The sequence below is a fragment of the Elephantulus edwardii genome, unplaced genomic scaffold, assembly GCF_000299155.1.
Source record: "Elephantulus edwardii isolate Elephantulus edwardi_28Jun2011 unplaced genomic scaffold, EleEdw1.0 scaffold00028, whole genome shotgun sequence".
NCBI lineage: Eukaryota > Metazoa > Chordata > Mammalia > Macroscelidea > Macroscelididae > Elephantulus > Elephantulus edwardii.
The window spans coordinates 19097956-19119036 of NW_006399778.1; the positions used below are offsets into that span (position 1 = coordinate 19097956).

The 21081-nt window shown below is 45.4% G+C and overlaps 1 protein-coding gene across 1 annotated transcript in view; it reads right to left on the bottom strand.

Annotated features, from left to right (window-relative positions):
- The window catches only part of FHAD1 (forkhead-associated (FHA) phosphopeptide binding domain 1), a 248176-nt gene that overhangs the window by 31225 nt on the left and 195870 nt on the right, over window positions 1–21081 (bottom strand). The window contains 7 exon segments of the mRNA XM_006883707.1: window positions 1137–1250; window positions 2305–2434; window positions 7880–8012; window positions 9699–9858; window positions 12268–12374; window positions 15740–15824; window positions 17449–17674. Of these exon segments, the coding sequence (XP_006883769.1) occupies window positions 1137–1250; window positions 2305–2434; window positions 7880–8012; window positions 9699–9858; window positions 12268–12374; window positions 15740–15824; window positions 17449–17674 (955 nt within the window).

Here is a 21081-nt window from a genome sequence, read left to right on the forward strand (position 1 = left end):
AGAACAAACTGGGAGAAGGGTAGAGAGAATAGTGCAACAATGAATGAATGGAAACCCAAAATCTCTGTAAATGTTTATGAAAATTAATAAAATATAGAAAAAAAAAAGAATGACCTGAGCAGCCTATATTGTCACATGTGAACAAATACTCCATGAAGTACTTACTTAGGAATTTAGGGTACCTTCAACTTAAGAATGAGTCCCTTCTGAACATCCTGATAAAGAAAAAGCTGTACACCCTTTGTAAGCAAACCAGTATAAAAGAAAAACTTACTAAAAAAAATTAAAACAACCAACAAAACCCTCTATACCTTTAAAAAAGTTTCCCAAAAGAATAATATTCAAATGGTATTATCTAATAATACCAACCATCCTTTTTATGTAACTAGGAGCTAGCTACCGGACTAAGCACTTTCTAGAAAAAAACTCAAACCCATTGCCATCGAGTCAGAACAGACTCATAGCTGAGCCTCTGTGGGTTATCAGAGGTAGTATATTCCCATAGGAATAGACTGTCTTAATTTCTCCTGAGGAGCATCCGGTGGATGTGAACCTCTTGCTTTTGGGTTGGTAGCACAACTCCTTATCCGCTAGACCACCAGAGGTCTAGTTTTCTTATCACCATTTCACATTTGGAGCATGAAGTCCCAGAAAGGTTAGGAATCTTGTCCAAGATCACTCAGCTGGTGGAGTTGGGATTTGGATATGAGTCTCCCTGCCTGCCTCTCTCTAGAACCCATGTTCTCTTAATCCTGGGTCCCTCCAACTACCTGTTATGTGTTCATGCTTTACAGTTTATAGTGAAAATCAAAGCTTTAGGGAATTTATGGTCTAATGTTTTAAGTTTCTCTGTGGAGCAGTTTTCTATAGCATTTAATGTATGATATGAAAAGAAGGGTCCACAATGCTTTAGTGATTGACATAGTTCAATGTCAAAGCTATGTGACATGTGGGTGTTTTGTAAGATGGAAGACCATCTTTGAATTCAAATGTCAGCTAATGGGGTCAGCGAGGGCACTGACCAGTCAGTACAGACTCCAGCCCCGCAGGGAGGACCTGGCCTGCATCACTTGGTATGGGCAGCCATACCAGGCACATCACTGGCATCTGTCCTCTTGGGTTGGGTCCCACGTGACTTACAGTCCTGCTTAAAAAATCAGGCTTTGTGTCCATGAATATTTTCTGGACATTCTTTTCCTTCCGGAGAGGCTTTGGTTCTTGCGTTGATTCATCCAGTTGGTCACTGCAATCTACAAGAGAGATAATTTGGACTCAAAAGCGAGGCTTAGTAGGGAATTCTTTCATATCACAATCATAACTTCTTTCCAGAAAATGAAAAGGCAAAACCAGTCGCCTTCGAGTTGATTCGGCTCCCGGCATCCCCACCAGCAGATCACAGCTGTACTCCGTGGGCTTCTCATAGCCGGGACCTTTGAGCAACAGCACCAGGCCATTCTTCTGAGGTCTCTGTGTGTGACCTCCACCCACCAGCCTTCAGTTAACAGCCCTGTGCTTAAACGTCTGTGCCGCCCATGGACTTTTCTCTTCCAAACAGGGTACTCTAACTCACCCTCTTACTCACTGCTGTAGATCAGACTGACTCATAGCAGACCCTCCAGAGGGTTTTTAGAGACTGTAAATCGCCTGGGAAGAGACTGGGAAGAGACTCTTTCTCCTGAGGAGTGGCTGGTGGATTTGAACCACCGGAGGGGCACCACCTTTCGGTTAGAGGCACAATTCCCTATTTACCATGCCATCAAAGTGCTTGAGGGTACTTAAAAAGGTTCCCTAATGTCATTTTCTAAACAGTGTTGTGCTATGACATCCTTTCTACCAGGCAAAATAAAGACAATGTTGTGAATGTTTGTTTCATTGTCCTTGATTTTGTGATGGGTTACCCATCCCACTCCCCCACCCCCTCTCGTATTATACTGTCCTTCCTCTTACATAATGGGGATATAAGATGAGAGTCTTGGCAAACCTGTCAGTCCCCGAAGTGAATCACCAGAGTGGAACCTCTGGTGTCCACTGCTCTGAGCACCAAGAAAGAAAATAAGAAACAAAGAACCTCAATTGCCGTCCAGTCCAATCTAATTCATAGAAAGTCTACAGGCCCATTTGTTTGTTTCCAAGGCTAGAGTCCTTTATAGAAGCACTCTGCTTTATAGCAGAACTGTGCTGTAGCTTTCTCTCAAGAAGTTACTGGTGGGTTTGAACCGGCAACCTTTTGGTTAGCAGCTAAACATTTAACCACTTTGATCATCATGGAGTCTTGGTGAGAGGTACTGGAAGGAGGACACTTACTTGGTGAGCAGGCCTTCTCGAGTTCTTTAATTCGTGTTCGGAGTTCAGATAAGGCCTTTCTCTGCCGCTGAATGACTTCCTCATGTCGGGACCCTTTGCACTTGGCTCCCAGATCACTGAAGGATTGCTCCTGTGGCCAGAATGAGCCAGACACCAGCTTTATTAGGGACTAGATTATTGCTTCTCTATTCGAGGAAGTGGGAACGATTTATATGTAGCAGAAGCTTTGTGGCTTAGTACCTTTGAAAATATCACAAGAAAGTTCAGCAGAGAAGGAACTTAACATTTTCATCTCGAATAAAACGTTGCATCCAGGAATATTTCCAACTTTCCTACCTACTCACCAATACTGTAAATAAAAGATGCCTGCTTTGTTCCCACTCCATGCATCATTCATTTTTCATGTCTGTAATTCTTTTAAGCCTAGATTTCCTTTGTTTCCCTGGTCTCATCTCAGAACAATCACATCAAATTCTACTTCAGGGGGAGTTTGGGTGGGTGTGAACACATGGCATTCTCTCTCAACTGGTAATAAGGATTGCTGCCCAATATTTTCTAGGGAAACTTGATAAGCCGGGTTTTGGTTGGGCTCGTCAGGTGCCGCTGAGCTGCCTGGGACTCATGGTGACTCTGTGTGAGGTGACGACACTATGTACATTGTGCCTGATCACGTATGAGTCCCACAGTCTCTGCTGTGCTTAAGCCCATTCTACAGTCACTCTGCTAATCCTTTGGATCTTCTTCTTTATTGCTGACCCTCTGCTTTTGTCTGTCTGTCTATCTATCTATCTCTATCTATCTATCTATCTATCTATCTATCTATCTATCTATCTATCTATCTATCATCTATCTCTATCTCTATCTAATTGAAAATTAATTAAAAAGTAATTAATTGAAATTGCCAGCCTTGGAAGTTTATAATGAAAGTTTATAAAGAACTTGGATTACTATCCATTCATTGTTGCACATTTTCCTCCCTGCCCCCAACTTCACTTTTTTTTTAAAGGTTATTTTGTTGTTATAAAGTTCCCCTCCCCCAGACCACTTTACTATGCAGCTCTTATTCTGGACTCCTGTCATGCCAATAATACCTACTCATATATTCCTTTTATACAGTTTTCTCCCTCATCTGTTTCAATGCCATGCACATTATTTAGGCCCTCTTTTCATAGTTTCTCTCCAATCTCCATGTCAGTCCTATTTTATAACAGTGGAACTATGCAGTATTTGTCTTTTTGTGACTATTTCACTCAGCATAATGTCCTCCACGGTCACTCATTTTTTGGAATATTTCATGAGTTCTTTGTTTTTCAGTGCTGCATAATATTCCATTGTGAGAATATAACACAGCTTCTCTATCCATTCATTTGTTGATGGGCACATGGTTTTTTTCCAACTCTGTGCTATTGTGAACAAAGCAGCAATAAACATGGGACTCTGCTTTTCTAAGAAAGGTGCTCTTCTCTGAGCAATTCTGATACCAGGCCCAAAGTATGTGAGACCAAGTCACATCACCCTTGCTCCTATGGAAGAAGTCCAGCCAGCGTGCTCCTTGGAAGCAAGGATGGCTGGTTTACAGAGTGGGGGTCATTGAGTATTCTGGAGCTTCTAGAACAGTCAAGACCAACAGGACTTTCTGCAGTGACAGAAAAGGTCTGCACTGTCCAGTCAATATGGCAGCCATTAAGCACAAGTGTCGTCCTCACACAGGACAGGGCAGAATTCAGATCTGTTATTCATAGGGTTGCAGTGAGTCGTACTTGACTCAATAGTGTCAAACAATCACCATCACACATGGGCTAAGGTCACAGCACCCTGAATATGCCTGATCTTGGAAGACAAGTAGAGCAAGGGAACTCTGTTGGCTTAGTGGTAAGGAATTGCACTGCAAATGCAAAGACATATGGTTTGAATCCATCAGCTGCTCTGTGGAAGATATATGGGCAGTCTCCTTCCAGGCAATTTGCTGCCTCTGAAAACCCACTGAAGGACCAGCTGGGACTCGATGGTACACAATAGCATCAATAAGAAGCTTAGTATGTGGATGGTTGACCGCTTGAGAGTATTGAGTACTGCAGGCTTTTGTGAAAGGGTCCAGGCAGCATCGTCCAATAGTGAGTGCATGGCTTACCCAGAGCCTGAGCATCTCTGGCGTTTCAGAACCACCAGATACTCTGAGGGAGAAAGATGGGAAATCTTCTGATATGATTTGCAGCTTCAGAAACCCAAGGGAGGGTTTCTATGAGTTGAGACTGACTCTATGTGAGAGTGAGAGTGAGAGTGAGAGTGAGAGTGAGAGTGAGCCACGTGTGTCCACCAAGCAGCTGAAAGGTGCTGGAGAAGACGAAGAACAGAATTGTTAATTCCTTTAGAACAGCTGCATGTGGCTACTGCCTACCAGATTGGGCGGCCTGGGGTTTATGAAGGACACAGACAAAGCAGAGCCTTCTTCATCTTTTAAAGGTCATGTGTCCCACTGAGATTCAGAAGAATGAAGGGATTTTTTTCCTTTAGAAAAATTCAGAGAGAGAGATAGAGAGAGAAAGAGAGAGAGGAGGAGGGGGAGGGGGAGGGAAGACAGGGAGAGGAGGGGGGAGAGGGAGAAGCAGGAAGAGGAGGGAGAGGGGAGGGGGAGCGGGAAAGGGGGAGGATGAAGAGGGGAAGGAGGGAGGGGGGAGGAAGAGAGAGGGAGAGGGCTGAGAGGGGAGGGGAAGGGGGAGATGGGGAGAGGGGAGAGAGAGTGAAACAGTGACATGCAACTCCTGGAGGTTCCAGGACCCCTAGAAGACCATTCAATGATTTATAAAAAATAAAAATGCTTCTCTGGGGTAAGTTACTAATTTATTCACCCATTCATTTCATAAATATGTATTAAACACCCAAGAGAAACAGGTGCTCATCTCCTGGCTGTGCTTGCCCTTGGATCCAGCACCGCTAGCTTTCAGGCTGCATGGTCAGTCTGCTTCCCTGGATTTACTCACATCTGTTTGAGGATGTAGGTTTGTTCTGGTAATATAAGATTTTGTTTGGAGAGAGAGGGTGTGTGCGTGTGTCTGTTTGTCAAAGTGAGGAAGTGGCAGAGCTCCTGGGTTTTCAGCAATGAGGAGACACAGCAGATAAACTCAGCGTTGGCCTTTAACTCTGCTAAAGAGGGTGCCTGAGTTCAGCGTGACCCTTCCTCATGGCTGCTCTGGGAATCCATTTATTTGGAGATGATGGAGATTCTTTCTCACACACTCTGAAGCCCTCTGACCCACCCTGGCTTGGAAAGCAGGAAGTGGCCTGAGTGTGGAAAACCATTCAGAGAAGGAAAAGATCTCTCCCCTCCTCTCCCTGCCCTTCCTTTTATCTTACTGCCTCCCTCCTCCAATCTCCCCAGAAATCAACCCCTCAACATAAAGACTAAAATTCACAGCTTCCCAGTTAAAAAAATCCATCTCAATCAACATGTGCAGCATTCAGAGGGAACTGGTATGAGCGGGACACACACACACACACACACAGACAGAGAGAGAGAGAGAGAGAGAGAGAGAGAGAGAGAGATATCATTGTCGAGTCAGAACTGTCTCTTAGCTGATCCTCTAATGGGTTTGGAGGCTGTAAATTGGACAGGAGGAAACTGTCCAAGTTTCTTCTGTGGAGCCACTGATGGATTAGAACCACCAGAAACAGCCTTTGGGTTAGGTTAGCAGTGTGATTCCCTATGGATTATGTCACCAGAGCAAACCGTTGTTGTTGTCAGGTGCTATTGAATTGAGGCAAGTATGACTCATAGTGACCCTGTGAACAACAGATCTGAACCCTGTCCTCTCCTGTGTCATCCTCACAATCTCTGACACACTCAAGCCCATTGCTGGAGTCACCATGTCAATCCACCTGGTTGAGGGCCTTCCTCTCTTTCGCTGACCCTCTTCCTTTCCAAGGATGATGTCCCTCTCCATGCCCAAAGTATATGAGAGGAAGGGTCGTGCTTTGTAGCTGTCAAATCAGTTCTGACCCATGGCAATCCCCACACTTCAGAGCAGAACCATGCTCCACAGGCTTTCATGGCTGGCACTTTGTGGAAGCCGATCATTACACCTTTCTTCTGAGGCATTTCTGGGAGGGTTTGAACTGCCAACCTTTGGTTAGTAGTGGAGAGTTTACCCATTTACCCTATCCTGGGACTCTAGGGCCTGATAAACCACAAACACTCAATAGTTGTTGAATGAATGAAGGAATACAGGCTAGGTCTTATGCTAAGGGCTTCAGATTCCAACAAGTGACTCAGGCTCCCTGCCCTAGGTAGCTTCAGGTTGTAAGTCCTCCTGCTTCCACTCCCCTGGTTGCCCTGACAACAAAGAGACTCTTGTGTTCCAGGGACCTTGGAGCCCTTTCTTTCAAGCTGTTTGAGGTCCGTCTGTCTGTATTTTTTGGCAGGGGAAGGCATCTTTCAGAAGGCAGGAAGGCAAGCTGACACATTTGGCCCTGCTTCCAACAGAAAATCCAAAGCTGATTATTGAGACACCCTACTTTCCCTCTCACAAAGCTTTCCTACTCAGTCAGGAAGGGGAAGGAATCGCTGGCTGTGAGGACACTCAGGCCTTGGGGGACCACTGCACTTGCCCTTAGCCGGAGAATAATGATCGGGCACATCACAGCCGCAGCCACAGGAACAGGGTGCCAGCTTTGAGGACCTCATGATGAAGGCTCTTCTCACTTAAAAACACATTCCCTGTTTAAATGGGACCTGGGACTTCTGGGCATGCAAAAGTCTCTGAGCAGACTCACATACAGAGGTCACCATGAAATTCCTTTCTTTTGAGAAGGCAACTGGGCTGTATCAGGCACACTTCAGGATGTTTTGAACTCAGCAAACTCACATCTGGGAGTCCGCTCTATACATGTACGAGGCTATTAATTGCAGCATTGTGCAAAACAAGAACTCCAAATGCTCATCGATGGGGGACTGACTGGATGAACAGGACACACTGAAATTCTAGGGAGCTTTTTAAAATAATGAGGTAAATCTTTCTAGACTGACTTAACAAGATACCCTGTAAGTGATGCTGAGTGGAAAAAAAAGTTATAGAATAGATATAATTTGATTCCATTATTTTATTTATTAAACACACACACACACACACACACACACACACACACACACACACACACACACACACAGATTTGTGTGTGCATATAAGCAAAATTAATTTCTTGATAGCCCCATGAAGTGGGGGCTTTCACTTTCCAGATGAGGAAATCTAAGCACAGTAACTTCTCCAAAGTCACAGAGTCTCCAAGTGAAGGAGTTGGGATTTGAACCCAGGTATGCTGGACCCAACTGTGTTCTGTACCTACATTCATGGCTGTAGACGCATGTACTGATCGTGGCATTAAAAAGATGGGACACCTATCAAGGTACCTTTTAGTGATTGCAAGGACAGGGGCACGGCTTTCACGTTTTACGTTTCATTTAATCAAACAACACTTTAGGAATATGTAAAAGCATACATTTCTAAGAAGGAAAGAAAGTCACCATGGGGCTTTTTCTTCATATGTCCTTCCAAGTGCCTAGAACTGGGTGGCCACTCACCTCCTGGCTGCTCAAGTAAACATCTGTGTGGATTGGTTCCATCTGCACTGAGATGTCACACATCTGGGCTTTGTTCTTGGGCTTCTGGTTCTTCTCCAGGCTCATCTGGAGTTTGTGTTTCTCCTGGGAAGCCCTGGGGCAGAGAGGAGGGGGTCACAGGGCAGCAGGATGCCAACAGCACAAAGTTCTAGAGCCACAAAATTACCTTTGCCCCCACTGGCAGAGCAGGGATGGGAGCTCCGTTGCCCTAGGCAAATGACTCCCAGGGCCTTCAAGTCTCCTGCACCAGAGTTCTAGAGGATTTTATTTTAAAGGCTATTAAGGAACACTGGTGGTGTGGAGTGTAATGTATTGGGTGGCTAATGAAAAGGTCAATGGTTTGAATCCACTAGGTGCTTGATAAGAGAAAGATGAGTAGTCTCTACCCAAGAAGATTTACAGTCTCAGAAATGGAGGGTCAGGAGGAGTCACATTCACTGATAAAAGTAGATTTTTTTGGTTTCTGTGACACAACACCTCAGCCAACATTTGGCTTCTCATGGAGAGTTGACTGTTCAAGTTCAACCCTTGGAAGAATGGCTGGAGATCTGTCCTCCCAGAGATTACAGCCTTGAGAAGCCTATGGGCAGTTCTACTTTGTCAGATAGGAGTTGCTATGAATAGAAAAGAAACTCATTGGCACCTAACAGCAGAGAGTAGCAGTCAGAGCTGTGGCCCCAGCCTTTGCTTCCTACCCTGGGCCTAAGGACACTTGTCCACATAGTCACTGAGGCACCTACTGTATATTCGCCATTTTTAACTCTTTATATGTGCTAACTCATCAATTGCTCAAACTGGGGTGCTGTTGGCACAAAGTCACAGAACTCGGAAATGGAAGAGTCCAGCTCAGAACCCAGGCAGTTTGGATCTGTAGCCTGTTCTTTTTTTTTTTTTTTAAATTATTATTAAATTTTATTAGTTTTAATGAACATTTACAGAGATTTTGGGTTCTCATTCATTCATTGTTGCACTGTTTTCTCTACCCTCCTCCCCAGTTCATTCTTCTTCCCCGCCCCCGAATGTCTGTTTTAATTGTCCTGTTAGCACGGTGCTTGTCAAAGCCAGTTCTGATTAATCTCCTTTGTCAGTGTATTGTAGCCTGTTCTTTAACCACTGTGCATATTGGCCTTGGCCATGGCCATGAGATCCAAGGAGCTATAGGATACACAGAAAACATCAAGTTTACACAAATGCCGCTCTCAACTTACAATATGGCTAAGCCACAGTTTGTCCCTAATAAACACAAAGATGCAAAACTACATATATTTCTTAGGTATTGATTGGACGGCAAAGTTATTAAGATTCCTTTTTGTACTGGGGAGTTCAAGGCACATCGTGCCCTTATGAGGGCAACTGAACAGGCAACAGTCACATCCCAGTGCAATGAGGGCTCCATTAGCAGCGTGCAGGGGCCGAGGGGACCCCAGGCAGAGCAGAAGGCCTTGGTTATGTCTGGTGAGGGTGGGTGAGGGAGGGCTTCCGGGAAGAAGTGTCATTTAAATGGAGATATTGAGTGGGATGGAGGTGGGGTTGTGTTTGAGAAACACAGAACTAAGCAAAGCTCTGTTTTAACTGTGGATCAATGAAACACAGCCCATCCATCATCCATCCATCCATCCATCCATCCATCCATCCATCCATCCATCCATCCATCCATCCATCCATCCATCCATCCATGCATCCACCTGCCCAGCCAGCACTGGCTGTGCCCCTCTGGTGAGGCTCCCTGACCACATGGGTTCTCCTGGGCTCCCCATGCTGCACGCACCTTTCGACGCACTTGAGCGCCTCCTTGAGGATCTCCAGCTCCCTGTCCTTTCTTTCCACCAGGTTGGTCATCTGCGCTATCTTCTCCTTGAGCTCGCTCAGCTCGTTGTTCTGCCGCTCGACCAGCACCACATTCCGCTCGAGTTCTATCTTCTGCTTCTCGTTGAGCTCCCCTGGGAGCGAAATGAAAGCTGGTGAGGGGCCTCCTGCCCTGAGTGACTGCTAGGGCCATCGCAGCGGATCTGCCAGGCCTATGAGGACTGTGAGATGGGTCTGCCTGCAGGAATTCTCAGGGGCTCTAGGGACAGCCAAGAGATCTGCGTGTGCCTCTGCTAACAGCAACACTGCTCACAGCCATGACCTCTTTGTGGGAGCCAATTCTGCCAGGCATGGGGTGCTCCTGCCTCACCTGCTACAGCAGGTGTTGTCAGGCCCAGGAAACATCAAGTTTACCAAATCCTTCTGGTTCTGGAAGAAGTGCAGCCAGACTGCTCCTTAGAATGGCAAGACTTTTGTTTTACATACCTCGGAGAGGGACACCGTGTTTGGTAATGTCATAAAAAAGGAAGATGCTCACAGTGGGCTCGAACACAGTCGTGATTATGAGCATGACACCTCGTGACACTTGCGTACCATAGTGTGAACCAACTCCCAGCTGACCCTCCACGGGGTTTTCAGAGGCTGTAAATCGCAGGGGAGGAGACTGTCCATCTTTCTCCTGTGGAGCAATTGGTCTATACCAATCACGTGCCTTAGGGTTACAAGTGTAACTTCTTATCACTAGGACACCAGAGGTCCCTAAGAGGCTAGCATAGGACGGGCAATGCTTCTTCCCGTAGCAATATAGGGCTGCTGTGAATCAGAACTGACTTGGTGACACATAACAACAAAGGCCTCAGGACCTTGTTGTGCTTATGTATCTGCTAGGTACACCCTCCCACGGGCGGCTAATGGAACTTGGGGTATACACTCCCGGCTCCCCGGCCCCTCAGGTGTGACCCTGGGGAGCGCATGCACCACACTTCTCCCCTCCACCTCGGAGCTGCTCACTGAGGTAGCCTCACACGAACACACTGTTCACGTACTTTCTCTCTTTTCTAGTTCACTTCCTTACTCTTACAGGGGTAATTCGGGGACTTACCTTTCAAATAAACTGCCCTGGAATTGTGCTCTCAGGGTCTGCTTCTGAGGGAAACTAAAGAGGGCCACCTGCACCACCTCAAATAATCAGAAGCTCTAGGCTCACAGTTAAGTTCGTGTGGCACAGGCAGCCCGGGAGATCCTGTGGGCTGGGTTCTCTGCTGAGGGGTTTACGTCCATATTGTTGTTAGGTGCTAATGAGTTAACTGTAGTTTACAGCGACCCTATGGACAAAAAAATTACACGGACCCCGTGAACACAGATAGAGACCTTGCCCGTTCCTGCACCATCCTCACAAGCTCTGCAGTGTGTAAGGCCATGGTTGTAGTCACCGTGTTAATCCACCTCGTTGAGGGTCTTCCTCTCTTTCACTGACCTTTTGAAGAATAATGTCCTTTTCCAGGGACTGGAACATGCTTCCTGACAACATGCCCCAAGTATGGGAGATGGAGCCTCACCATCTCCACCTCTAAGGAACTCCCGTGCTGCCCTTCTTCTAAGACAGAGTTGTACATCCTTTGGGCAGTCCCTGGTATATTCATTACTCCTCACTAACAGCTCAATTCAAACCCATCAATTCTTTGATCTTCATTATTCATCGTCCAAGTTTCACAAGCATGTGAAACAACTGAAAATACCATGGTTTGAGTCATACCTTAGAACTAAAAAAATCACCCTTGGAAAAGTTGAGCTATAACTATCTTGAGAATATTGACAGGAATAGCCACAGGGAAGAAAATAAAAAAAAACTTTGAAGGTTTGGATGCATGGGGTTTGAGATGGAGGCCAATCAAGAGAGCTTTTCTCTTTTTCTCTCTCACCCTCACCTCCATAAAGCCAGTACTTTTCATCCCTTGAGGACTTCCTATGACTTTTGGCTTGATAGGAGACAAAGGGTGGGAAAGACGAATGGTAAAAGGAAGGAAAAAAGGGAGTCAGCAACAAAAATAGAAGAAAGGCAAAGTGGTGATGCTAAGCCAGAGTTGTTTGTGTCTATCCAGAAACAGTTTTTTCACCCCAGCTCCAGGTCACACTTGATGTCCCCTCATTCTAGGATGCAGGTATTGTTACTGTCTTCATCTATATCAGAGGCAGGGGTGGTCTAGAGGAGGCACTTTGCTATTGGTCCCTGAGCCTCTGTGCACAAAGCTTGCACACGTTGCCCTGCTCCTATGCACAGGGTTGCCCTCCAGAAGCCAGTCCTTGGGGGTAAAAGGAGATTCTGGCCAAAACCCAAAGCTTCATCTCCAATCCTCTGGAGAACTCCCATGGCCCCTTGGCCTTGTGGATTGCTGACCCTGAATGACAAGCATTGCAGCTGCACTGGGAAACAGGCCGACTAGGATTCTGAATTGGCAGCATTTCCAACTCTGAAGGCTCACTCCTTCCCTGTCTTGAAGGACTGAGCAAGGCTGTGAAAGAGACATGGGAATGGCACCAACCCCTGAGATCTGACATCCGGCAGTGGGCTTCGGTCAGGTCTTTCCTCAACCGCACGATGACCTCTTGCTGGGACAGGATTTCCTTCTGAGCATTCAATAAATCTTCTCTGAAATGCACAAAGACAGGCAGTGTCAATGGAATGTCACCTTTGTGGTTTTGCTGAGCATGTGGCCAGGGGCCAAGAACTAAATGAAGGGAGCCTTAGCGATGGCCCACGCCTGTCAGTCAGTCACAGGGGGGCGAGGTCAGAGGTCTTCAGTAATTCTCAGAGCAATCTCCCATTTTGACGTACCTTCAGGTTGCAAATGCCTGGTGCATTTATTTGACTGGTTTGAGCCCACCCAGAGACACCTCAGGAACACTATTCTCTAACTGGCTCGCAGATGCCAAGAGTTCAATCAATTCACCACTAAGTGACCACTTTAAAAATGCAACAGATGGAACAGAAGAGTCCAGCTGTGTTTGGTCCCAGGTTTAAATATGACTTGTATGAGGGCAACACTCCTTACTGCTCTGGAATCTAAAGGGATGAGCGATATATACTGGTGGACTTTTTATCTTTGGCTAAAGGACAAAGGAAGACTTATTTTCTTTTATTTTGTGTGTGTGTGTGTGTGGTTGTTATTCAGGGATCTTTTGAGCATGAGAAAAAAGAAAGTGGAGGATAATATGTCTTCCCTTTCCTCACTAGTCAAAATCAATCACAAATGAGTTGAATTAAACTCATGATACGTCAGAGTAGACTTATACTCTGTAAGAGTATAATATTTCTCATGTGCCTCTGGTTTGACGTGAGTCTCCACATTTTCAATTAGTGGCTGAATGCATTAGCCATATGCACCACCTGGGGACTCCATTCTCTGACTTGGTAGATTCCTGATGGAGAGGGGTGGGGCTAGAAGTCAAAAGAAGAGTGTCATAAAGACTGAGTGCGGGCTTTGGGGCTCAGAGAACCCAGTGGAACACAGGGATGGTGAGAAGGGGAAAGCTTCTTCCACCATCTATCTCATCACGTCCCAGTCAGCAGGGTACCATCAGCACCACGAAACTCAGGGTGGGTGGGTCACTGAGAGGACAGCTGTGCCCAGTGGTCCATGGGAAGAGGGCCCTAAATTAATAGCACAGAGAGGTGTGTGGACGGGGGTTAAATTCAAAGAACACAGAGATATGGTTTGGAGCAAGTGTGAGAAACCTCAGCCCTGAGCAAGACATTTTATGTGTGTGTGTGTGTGTGTCTGTGTTGAGAGAGAGGGTTAGAAGGGTACGAAGAGCCTCGGGCTTTGGGCATATGTTAATGTCACTCCATTTGAGTTCACAGGCTTTTGAAATTCAGGCTCAGCTCTCCTTGTACTGACTTTGGAGGGCAGAATGTGTATTACTATGAAATAAAGCAAAATATTGGTGGACTGAATCTCAGTATGGAACACTGGTGATAATTGTAATGGAAATAAAAATATATGTATGTGTGTATGTATCTATTTTGCCTGTTCATCTATCCGTCCACCCATGCATCCAGCCATTCGTCTGTCTTTCTAGCCATTCACATCTAGGCAGCTACATATATATATCTGTCTGTCTGTCTATCTATCTATCTATCTATCTATCTATCTATCTATCTATCTATCTATCTATCATCTATCTATCCATCCATCCATCAGCTATCTACCAGTTATCTATCTATCTACCTACCAATTCTCTATTATTATTATTATCTATCTATCAATCTATCTATCAATCTATCTATCTATCTATCTATCTATCTATCTATCATCTCTGTCTCTCTATCTTATCTCCTTGGCTAGTACTCTTCTAACTTGAGTATGAAACTTCAGCACTCTGTGTATAAGAAAGGAGACCAGAGAAGGTCAATGTGTTGTAGTTCTTCATCAGGCCATAGATGCTATGTTTTTAGAGAGAGCTCTTCTACCAAGAGAATGAGTCAGTTGGCAACTTCCCAAAATACAGGCTGGAATGGAGGCTGAAAGCCTTGCCTTTTTGAGGACCAAGCACTTGTGGCAAAAGATTTAATGCAAGAGTCAGCCTGGTGGTTTGTCTTCACCAAGATGCTTACTGAACATTTCCTCTGCATTGCATTAGGACTTTCTTGTTCATAGGCTGTTTTGGAGTGGTTTTGTTTTTTATGCAAACTGTCAGTTATTTGAGGCTCAAGGTATCAACTTATTAACTCTCAGAGTTGGAAGCGGTCTTAAAGGTAATTTAATACAACGTTTTATCTGATGCTGGGGTTTCCTTTGCAAAATCCCATGCCACCGAGCCAGTCTCTGAGTTTTGAACACCCCACCATCTGCTTTTCATGGCGAGGAATAGGCTTGCTTCTATCAGAATGTCATTGTGTCTCGTCCCTCCACTCCAATACATGTATATAATGACATAACATGGAAGTTAATCCATGACCTGACAAACCAACTAGGTGAAAAAGGAATAAAGGTAGAATGCAAGGCAGCCTTGATCTGATGTAAGGGGAGTTTGTCCAGAGTGTGACCTGGGGAATGGCTTTTGTCTCATAAGAGATAAAAGAGGAGGAACCTGGGCTGAAAGGGGGGACCTCAGTGGTACAAGAAAGAACTTCCAGGAGTGAAGTGTGTCCTTCTGGACTGAGACTCTGTGGAAGGACGCTCCTTGACATTGGGTGACGCCAAGGCACATGGAAACCTCCAAGGATCATCAGTCCCACAGGTGCTGAAGGAGACAAGGACTTTCCTCCAGAACTGACACACAGGGAGAACCTCCCTCTAGACCTGCCGTCCTGAATTTGGAGTTCCAAACTGTAAGAGAATCAACTTCGTTTTTGGAGCCTGTTAAAGCAGGACTAGCTAACTAAGACAAAGTACCCAGGAACCGTAGCTGTAATAGCCATTGCATTGGACAGGCACTTGACCGCTTTCTTGGCATCCAGTCCTTTCTGCATGCCAAGCATTACCATCTGAATATTCACATTTTAGAAATGAGGCAGCTAAAGTGACTATAATTTGTATAAAGCCAGCTATATTTATTTATATAAAGGTGACTGTAAATTTGTCCAGGTTTACCAAATAGAATAGAGTGTTGGAGTTGGAATTTGGATGTACATCTGCCCTCGATTCTGCTAGAGTGTCAATTTATCAAGAGCCTTCCTGACTTGCTAAAGGAATCAAAACATTCAAGGAACAGTGGGAAGACCCCAAAGTCAATTCCTTTTTTCTAGCCCTGAAGACAAGGTCAGAAGTGGAGATTTTAGTTTGTTCATTCTTTTTAAAAAAGTTTTTAAAATTTTATACTGGTTTACTTACAAAGTTTGTTTACATTGTTTGTCAAACCAGATCTTTCCCGTTTCCTTAGCCCATCCCACTCTTCACTCATTAATTTGTGTGACCCTATGATTAAGCCCCCCTCATCCTCACTTCTGTTTGTACATTCTTACTCCTTTGACAGACCAGTGAGGACGTGTCTGTGCCCACACAGGGTACTCACATCAAGTGGTTGCACTCATCCTCTTTGGGACTGCTCTCCGGAGGGGGTGCCACGGAAGGGTCTGGCGGTGTTTCCTCCGGTTGAGCTGTGTCTGAGGGACGTGTTAGGGTTAATACGGTGTTTACAGAGCTGCCCTTCCCATTGCTTATAAACACACTGGCAACTTTTCCAACTGTCCTACACCCTTAGCTTTCGCTACTATGAGACCGACAATACATTCTGTGCCATAGACTGAAGCTCTCTCCATGGAGATGATCATACAACCAACCTTTCCGGGCAGGGAGTAGTAACTTGTTTATAGTTGGGGGAAAAGGTACAGATGGGTTGGAACCTTCTGTGAACCAGCTAAGATGGTGCAAGACAGATGCAGGGTTCAGATGCCAAAGCCTCTGTCCTACAGTTGGCTGAAGTGGTAAGGAATTGTGCTGCCAACTCAAAGGCCTGTGGTTCAACTCCCCTAAATACTCCGCCGGAGAAAGATGGGCATTCTCCTCCTGTGTAATTAACTGCTTTTGAAAAGCTGCTAGAGGGTCAACCTGCTAGTTGGTTCAGACTCGATGGTACGTAACAACAACTCCCCTTCTGTTCTATTTTTTTGTCCAGACAGGAGTCTTGAAAGTCAACATTCTAAGCTCTTTCCTGTTCCACTTCCTGTGCATGCATGAGCACACCTCCATTCATTCTTTCAACAAACCCAGGAGGTTTCTTCATGGTAAGTGCTGGGTGACAAAACTGCCCTTTGGGTCCCAGTTTAAACTTTCTCCCTCTTACCTGAACCCCGAGTTAGGAAACAGAGAGCTTTTGCGATGGTGCACTGTTTCCCCCGTTATCACACAGGTTGCTTATAAGGGTGATAATTCTATTAGCTGCAGGAATTATGCCCAGCGCTGAAGCCTCTGTGGCTAGCATGAGCTTGGATCATAACAGATGCTCATTTGAAAGTTAGGAATGAGTGAATACCTGAGGCAACTCCTGACAGCTCACCAACTGGACTCAAGACTGCGGCTGTCGTTCCCAACCAAGACGTGAACTTACCCCCAGGAGACTTCATAAAGCCCAGATACACTTTTGATGGCCACCACTGACAGCTGGCACAGACATCTAGTACACAGAGACCAAGGATGTTGTTAAACATCCTACAGTGCAAAGATTATCTGCACCAAAATGTCACTAATGCTGAGGACAGCAGGGCTTTTGCTTCCAGAACTTTCTTCCGAGAGCTCAGTATCTTTGCACTAATGCATCGTCTTGGTTCTTTAGGGTGAGTAAGCGCCCACAATGGTGAGTTCGCTCTTCAGCTCCACTGGGGCTATTTCTGAAGCTACAAGCCCTGACTGGTAATGAAGATGCATTAGGCAAAGTCACAAATTGCTGATGGCACAGAGGAGCCTTTGAATGGTACCAGCAGGGAGGTTTTCATGTGGAAAAGATGGCCCCACTTCACGCCACCCTCCACACCCCTAAAAGCCCTGGCAGCCTACACATCTTGCTGGCTCACTGGGTCTGCACAAAACACGTCACAAGTCATTACTTCTGTTTAACCTGGGCCTGGGAGGGCGTTTAGCATTGTGGTGCAATGAGAAGTTAAAAGGGGCTCTCCTTTGAAATGAGGTGAGCCCTTTTCTTAGTCATCAGCTTCCTGGGCCCCGCAGGGTACTCAGAACCCTCCTTCTAACAGGAAGAGCTCCGAGGAGTCTCGTAGGGTGTACCTGGGTCATTGTCCTTCAAAGCTGCAATCTCGCCTTCTATTTTTCTGTGCTGTTGCGTCACTGCTTGGAGTCTTTCCTCGAGACTCACAATCGTCTGGGAGTGCTGCTTGATTTGCTCCTTGTATTCCACAATTTCCTTCTCAAACCCGTGTTTCTGCGACTCTTGCTCTTCCTGGAGGCTCTTTATCGTCTGCTGTTGCAGCAGGATTCGCTCCTCCATCATGAGCTAGAAGAACAAGGAAATGGAACAATGTGATCTTGGGAGATGGATAGGAAGATGGTAGAAATAATACGTATGGTACTGCACGCGCCAAGATTTTCATGGAGGAGGAGTAAAACCGGAGTGCTCCTCAGAAAGCGAGGATGGTGAGACTCTGGCTTGCTTGTTTTGAACTCAGCATCAGGAAAGATCGACAACTGATGGAGAAGGAAGTCATGCTTGGCCAAGCAGAGGGTCAACAAAACAAGGGAAATCCTCCGTGAGATGGTCAACTCCTAGCTGCATCAAAGGACTCAGTCGAAGATCATGAAGATGGTGCAGGACCAGCAATGCTTATTCTGTTATTCGTGAGGTTGTCCTGTCCTTGCTAGTAGTTGCTGGCCCCAACTTACGGTGACCTCACGTACAGCAGATGCTTGATCCTGCATCATCCTCATCACGGCTCTTGTGCTGGAGCCCACTGGTGCAGTCACTGTACCAAGCCATCTCTTTGAGGGTCTTTATCTCGGACCCTCTATGTTCTTGCTGTTGCTAGGTGCTGCCGAGTCGAGTATGACTGACTCATAGTTACCCTGTAAACAAGAGATCGGAACCCTGTCCTGTCTTGTGCCATCCTCATTACCTCTGACTCAAGTTGAACCCATTGCTCCAGTCACTGTGTCAATTCATCTCATAGAGAGTCTTCCTCTCTTTCACTGACCCCTCTACCTTTCCAAGCATGATGTCCTGCTCCCAGGGATAGCCTCTTCTAGTAACGTGCCCAAAGTATGTGAGACGATTTGTCATCCTTGCCTCTAAGAAGCATTCTGGCTGTACCTTCTCTAAAACATATCTGTTTGTTTTTTTGGCAGTCCATGAAATGCTCAGTACTCTTCTCCAACATGACTGCTCAAAGACTTCAACAACATTCTTCTTTCGTCCAGCTCTCAGACATATATAGCTAGTGACAGAAAAGATCATGGACTAAATAAGGTGCACCTTACTCTTCAAGCTGATATCATTGCTCTGCAATAACTTGGAGAGAGAGTTGCCCAGTACGTCTCCTGATCTCCTGACTGCTGGCAACAAGGGTGTTGATTGTGGATCCAAGTAAGACTCTCTGTGAGTTGGAGCTAATTTCATGGCAACTAACAACAAGTTCTCACTTCTCCCTCACAAGTGCTAAATTCACTCCCACCTGGTATTTGCACATTCTACTTCCTTTGCCTGGCCTGTTTCTCCCCACAACTTTGCTAATTTTTACCCTTCAGATCTCAGATCTGACATCACTTCTTCAGAGAGACCTTCCCTACATCACCAGTCTAAAGGATATGCCTCAGACACTTTCTACTCCATTATCTTGTTCTGTTTTCCAGAAGAGCTTGTTACCATCTATAATGATCCAGGTCCTTGATTTCTCATCCCTAATAGAACATGGGTTCCATGAGTGCAGAATATATCTTTTCTCAGGTTCCCCTGCACCCACAGCATCTAAGTAAGAGCACTTCAGTGGCTGGGTCTAGATACTCAATGAACAATTGATGAATTTATAAATGAACATTTTAATAAGAAAAAAATGAAAATGTTTTTAATTTCTTAAAATAAAAGATCACCAATGAGTTCCAAATGCAGACATCTCCTCAGACGTGCCTCCCCAAGGTCTTTCATGGTGTCGCCCTCTCAGTGCCTCACGGTGGCTGCCTTCCTGTTGCTCTGACAGGGCCCTCTCTGACTTCCTTGGTGTATTGCTCTGGTCCTGGTTCCTTGATGCTGTGTTGGGGTCAGTGTCTGTCTTTCGATGATGATGTCTTTCTCCTGAGAGGTCACACATACCCATGGTTTCAACGAACAAGCCTCCAGAGTCGGTTACCAAATTCAGATGTCTTGTTTTGCTTTCTCTCTCAAATCTGTTGTGCCTCCAAACATCTGGGGATTTTTAATATTCTCACTTTGATCTTAACTCATCTTCTGCAAAAGAAACTCCTTCCCTGCCCTCCGAATTTCCATCCATATTTCAAGTCTAACTCCACTGGGCCCTCCTGACGACTTGCCCATTGTATATGAGTGAAGTTTCACTACCCTTGCCTCTAAAGAACAGCCTGGTTGCACTTTCCCCCTAAGACTTGTTTACACTTCTGGCAGTTCATGGGGTATTCAGCATTCTTCTCCAACATCACAGCTCAATGGTGGTGCTTCTTCTATCATCCTTATTTACTGTCCAACTTTCAGATGCATAGCAAGTACTTGAAGAGACCATGACTTAGATCAGGTGTACCTTAGTCTTTAAACTGACAACCTTCTCTTTAGAATTTTCGAGCAATCCTTGACAGCAAATTTTTCCCCAAGGCAAGCATGTCTTTTGATTTCTTGACTGCTGTTACCATGAGCGGTGATTTTGGATCAAAGTAAAATGAAATTGTTGGTAATTTAAATCTTTTCAGAACCACTGTTCTCTGTAACTCCAGCTATATTTGTATCTGGATGGTGCCATCTTCCTGCTGTCCTGGCGTAGAGCCTGGCAGCCTTCTTTGGCACTTCCCTCTCCTTGGCACTCAAAATTTGAGGGTCTGTTACCAAGCCTTTGCCATTTCTCTTGTAATTACAGGCATACCTCAGAGATACTGAAGACTGGGTTTTAGTCTGTCACAAAAAAATCAGATGCCACCAAAAAAGTGAGTCACGTACTTTTTTCACTTGCACTGTAAGGATTGGTGCCTTTGACTTGTGGGGTTAGTGAAGAGTGTTGAATACCCCATGGACTACCAAAAGGACAAACAAATCTGTCTACAAGCAGGAGTCAACAGGGTGCTGCTTACAGGTAAAGATGTTGAATTTCCTCTTTTATACTTCAGGAATGTTGTCAGGAGGGGCCAGTTCTTGGAAAAAGACATCATGCTGCGAGAAGCAGAGGACCAGCAAATGAGAGGAAGACCCTCAATGAGATGGACAGGCACCATAAGCAAAACAGTGGGCTTAAGCATGGCAGAGATTGTGAGCATGGCCCAGGACAGGGCAGGATTTTGAACTGTTCATAGGGTCACAATAAGTCGTAGGCGACTCCATGGCACCTAACGGCATGACAACATATCATAGACAATTATATGTGTGATAGAATTATAAAAAAGTTTGAAATACTGAGCGAATCACCAACATGTGACACAGAGACACTAAGTGAACATTCGCTATTGGAAAAATGACGTGGTAAGACTTGCTTGGGGCAGAGTTGCCACAAACTTCCAATTAAAAAAAAAAATATGCAAAGTACAATAAAGTGAAACACAAGAAAATGAGGTGTGTCTGGATCTTTCCAGAGATTCCTTCCTCCATACTCCTCCGTCCCTCTGACTGTCCAAGGCCTGGCATTTCTGGACGACAGCAATGGCCGCTGCACGTCACATCCCACACAGGTCTTTCCTGTGCCTCTCTCAAGTCCA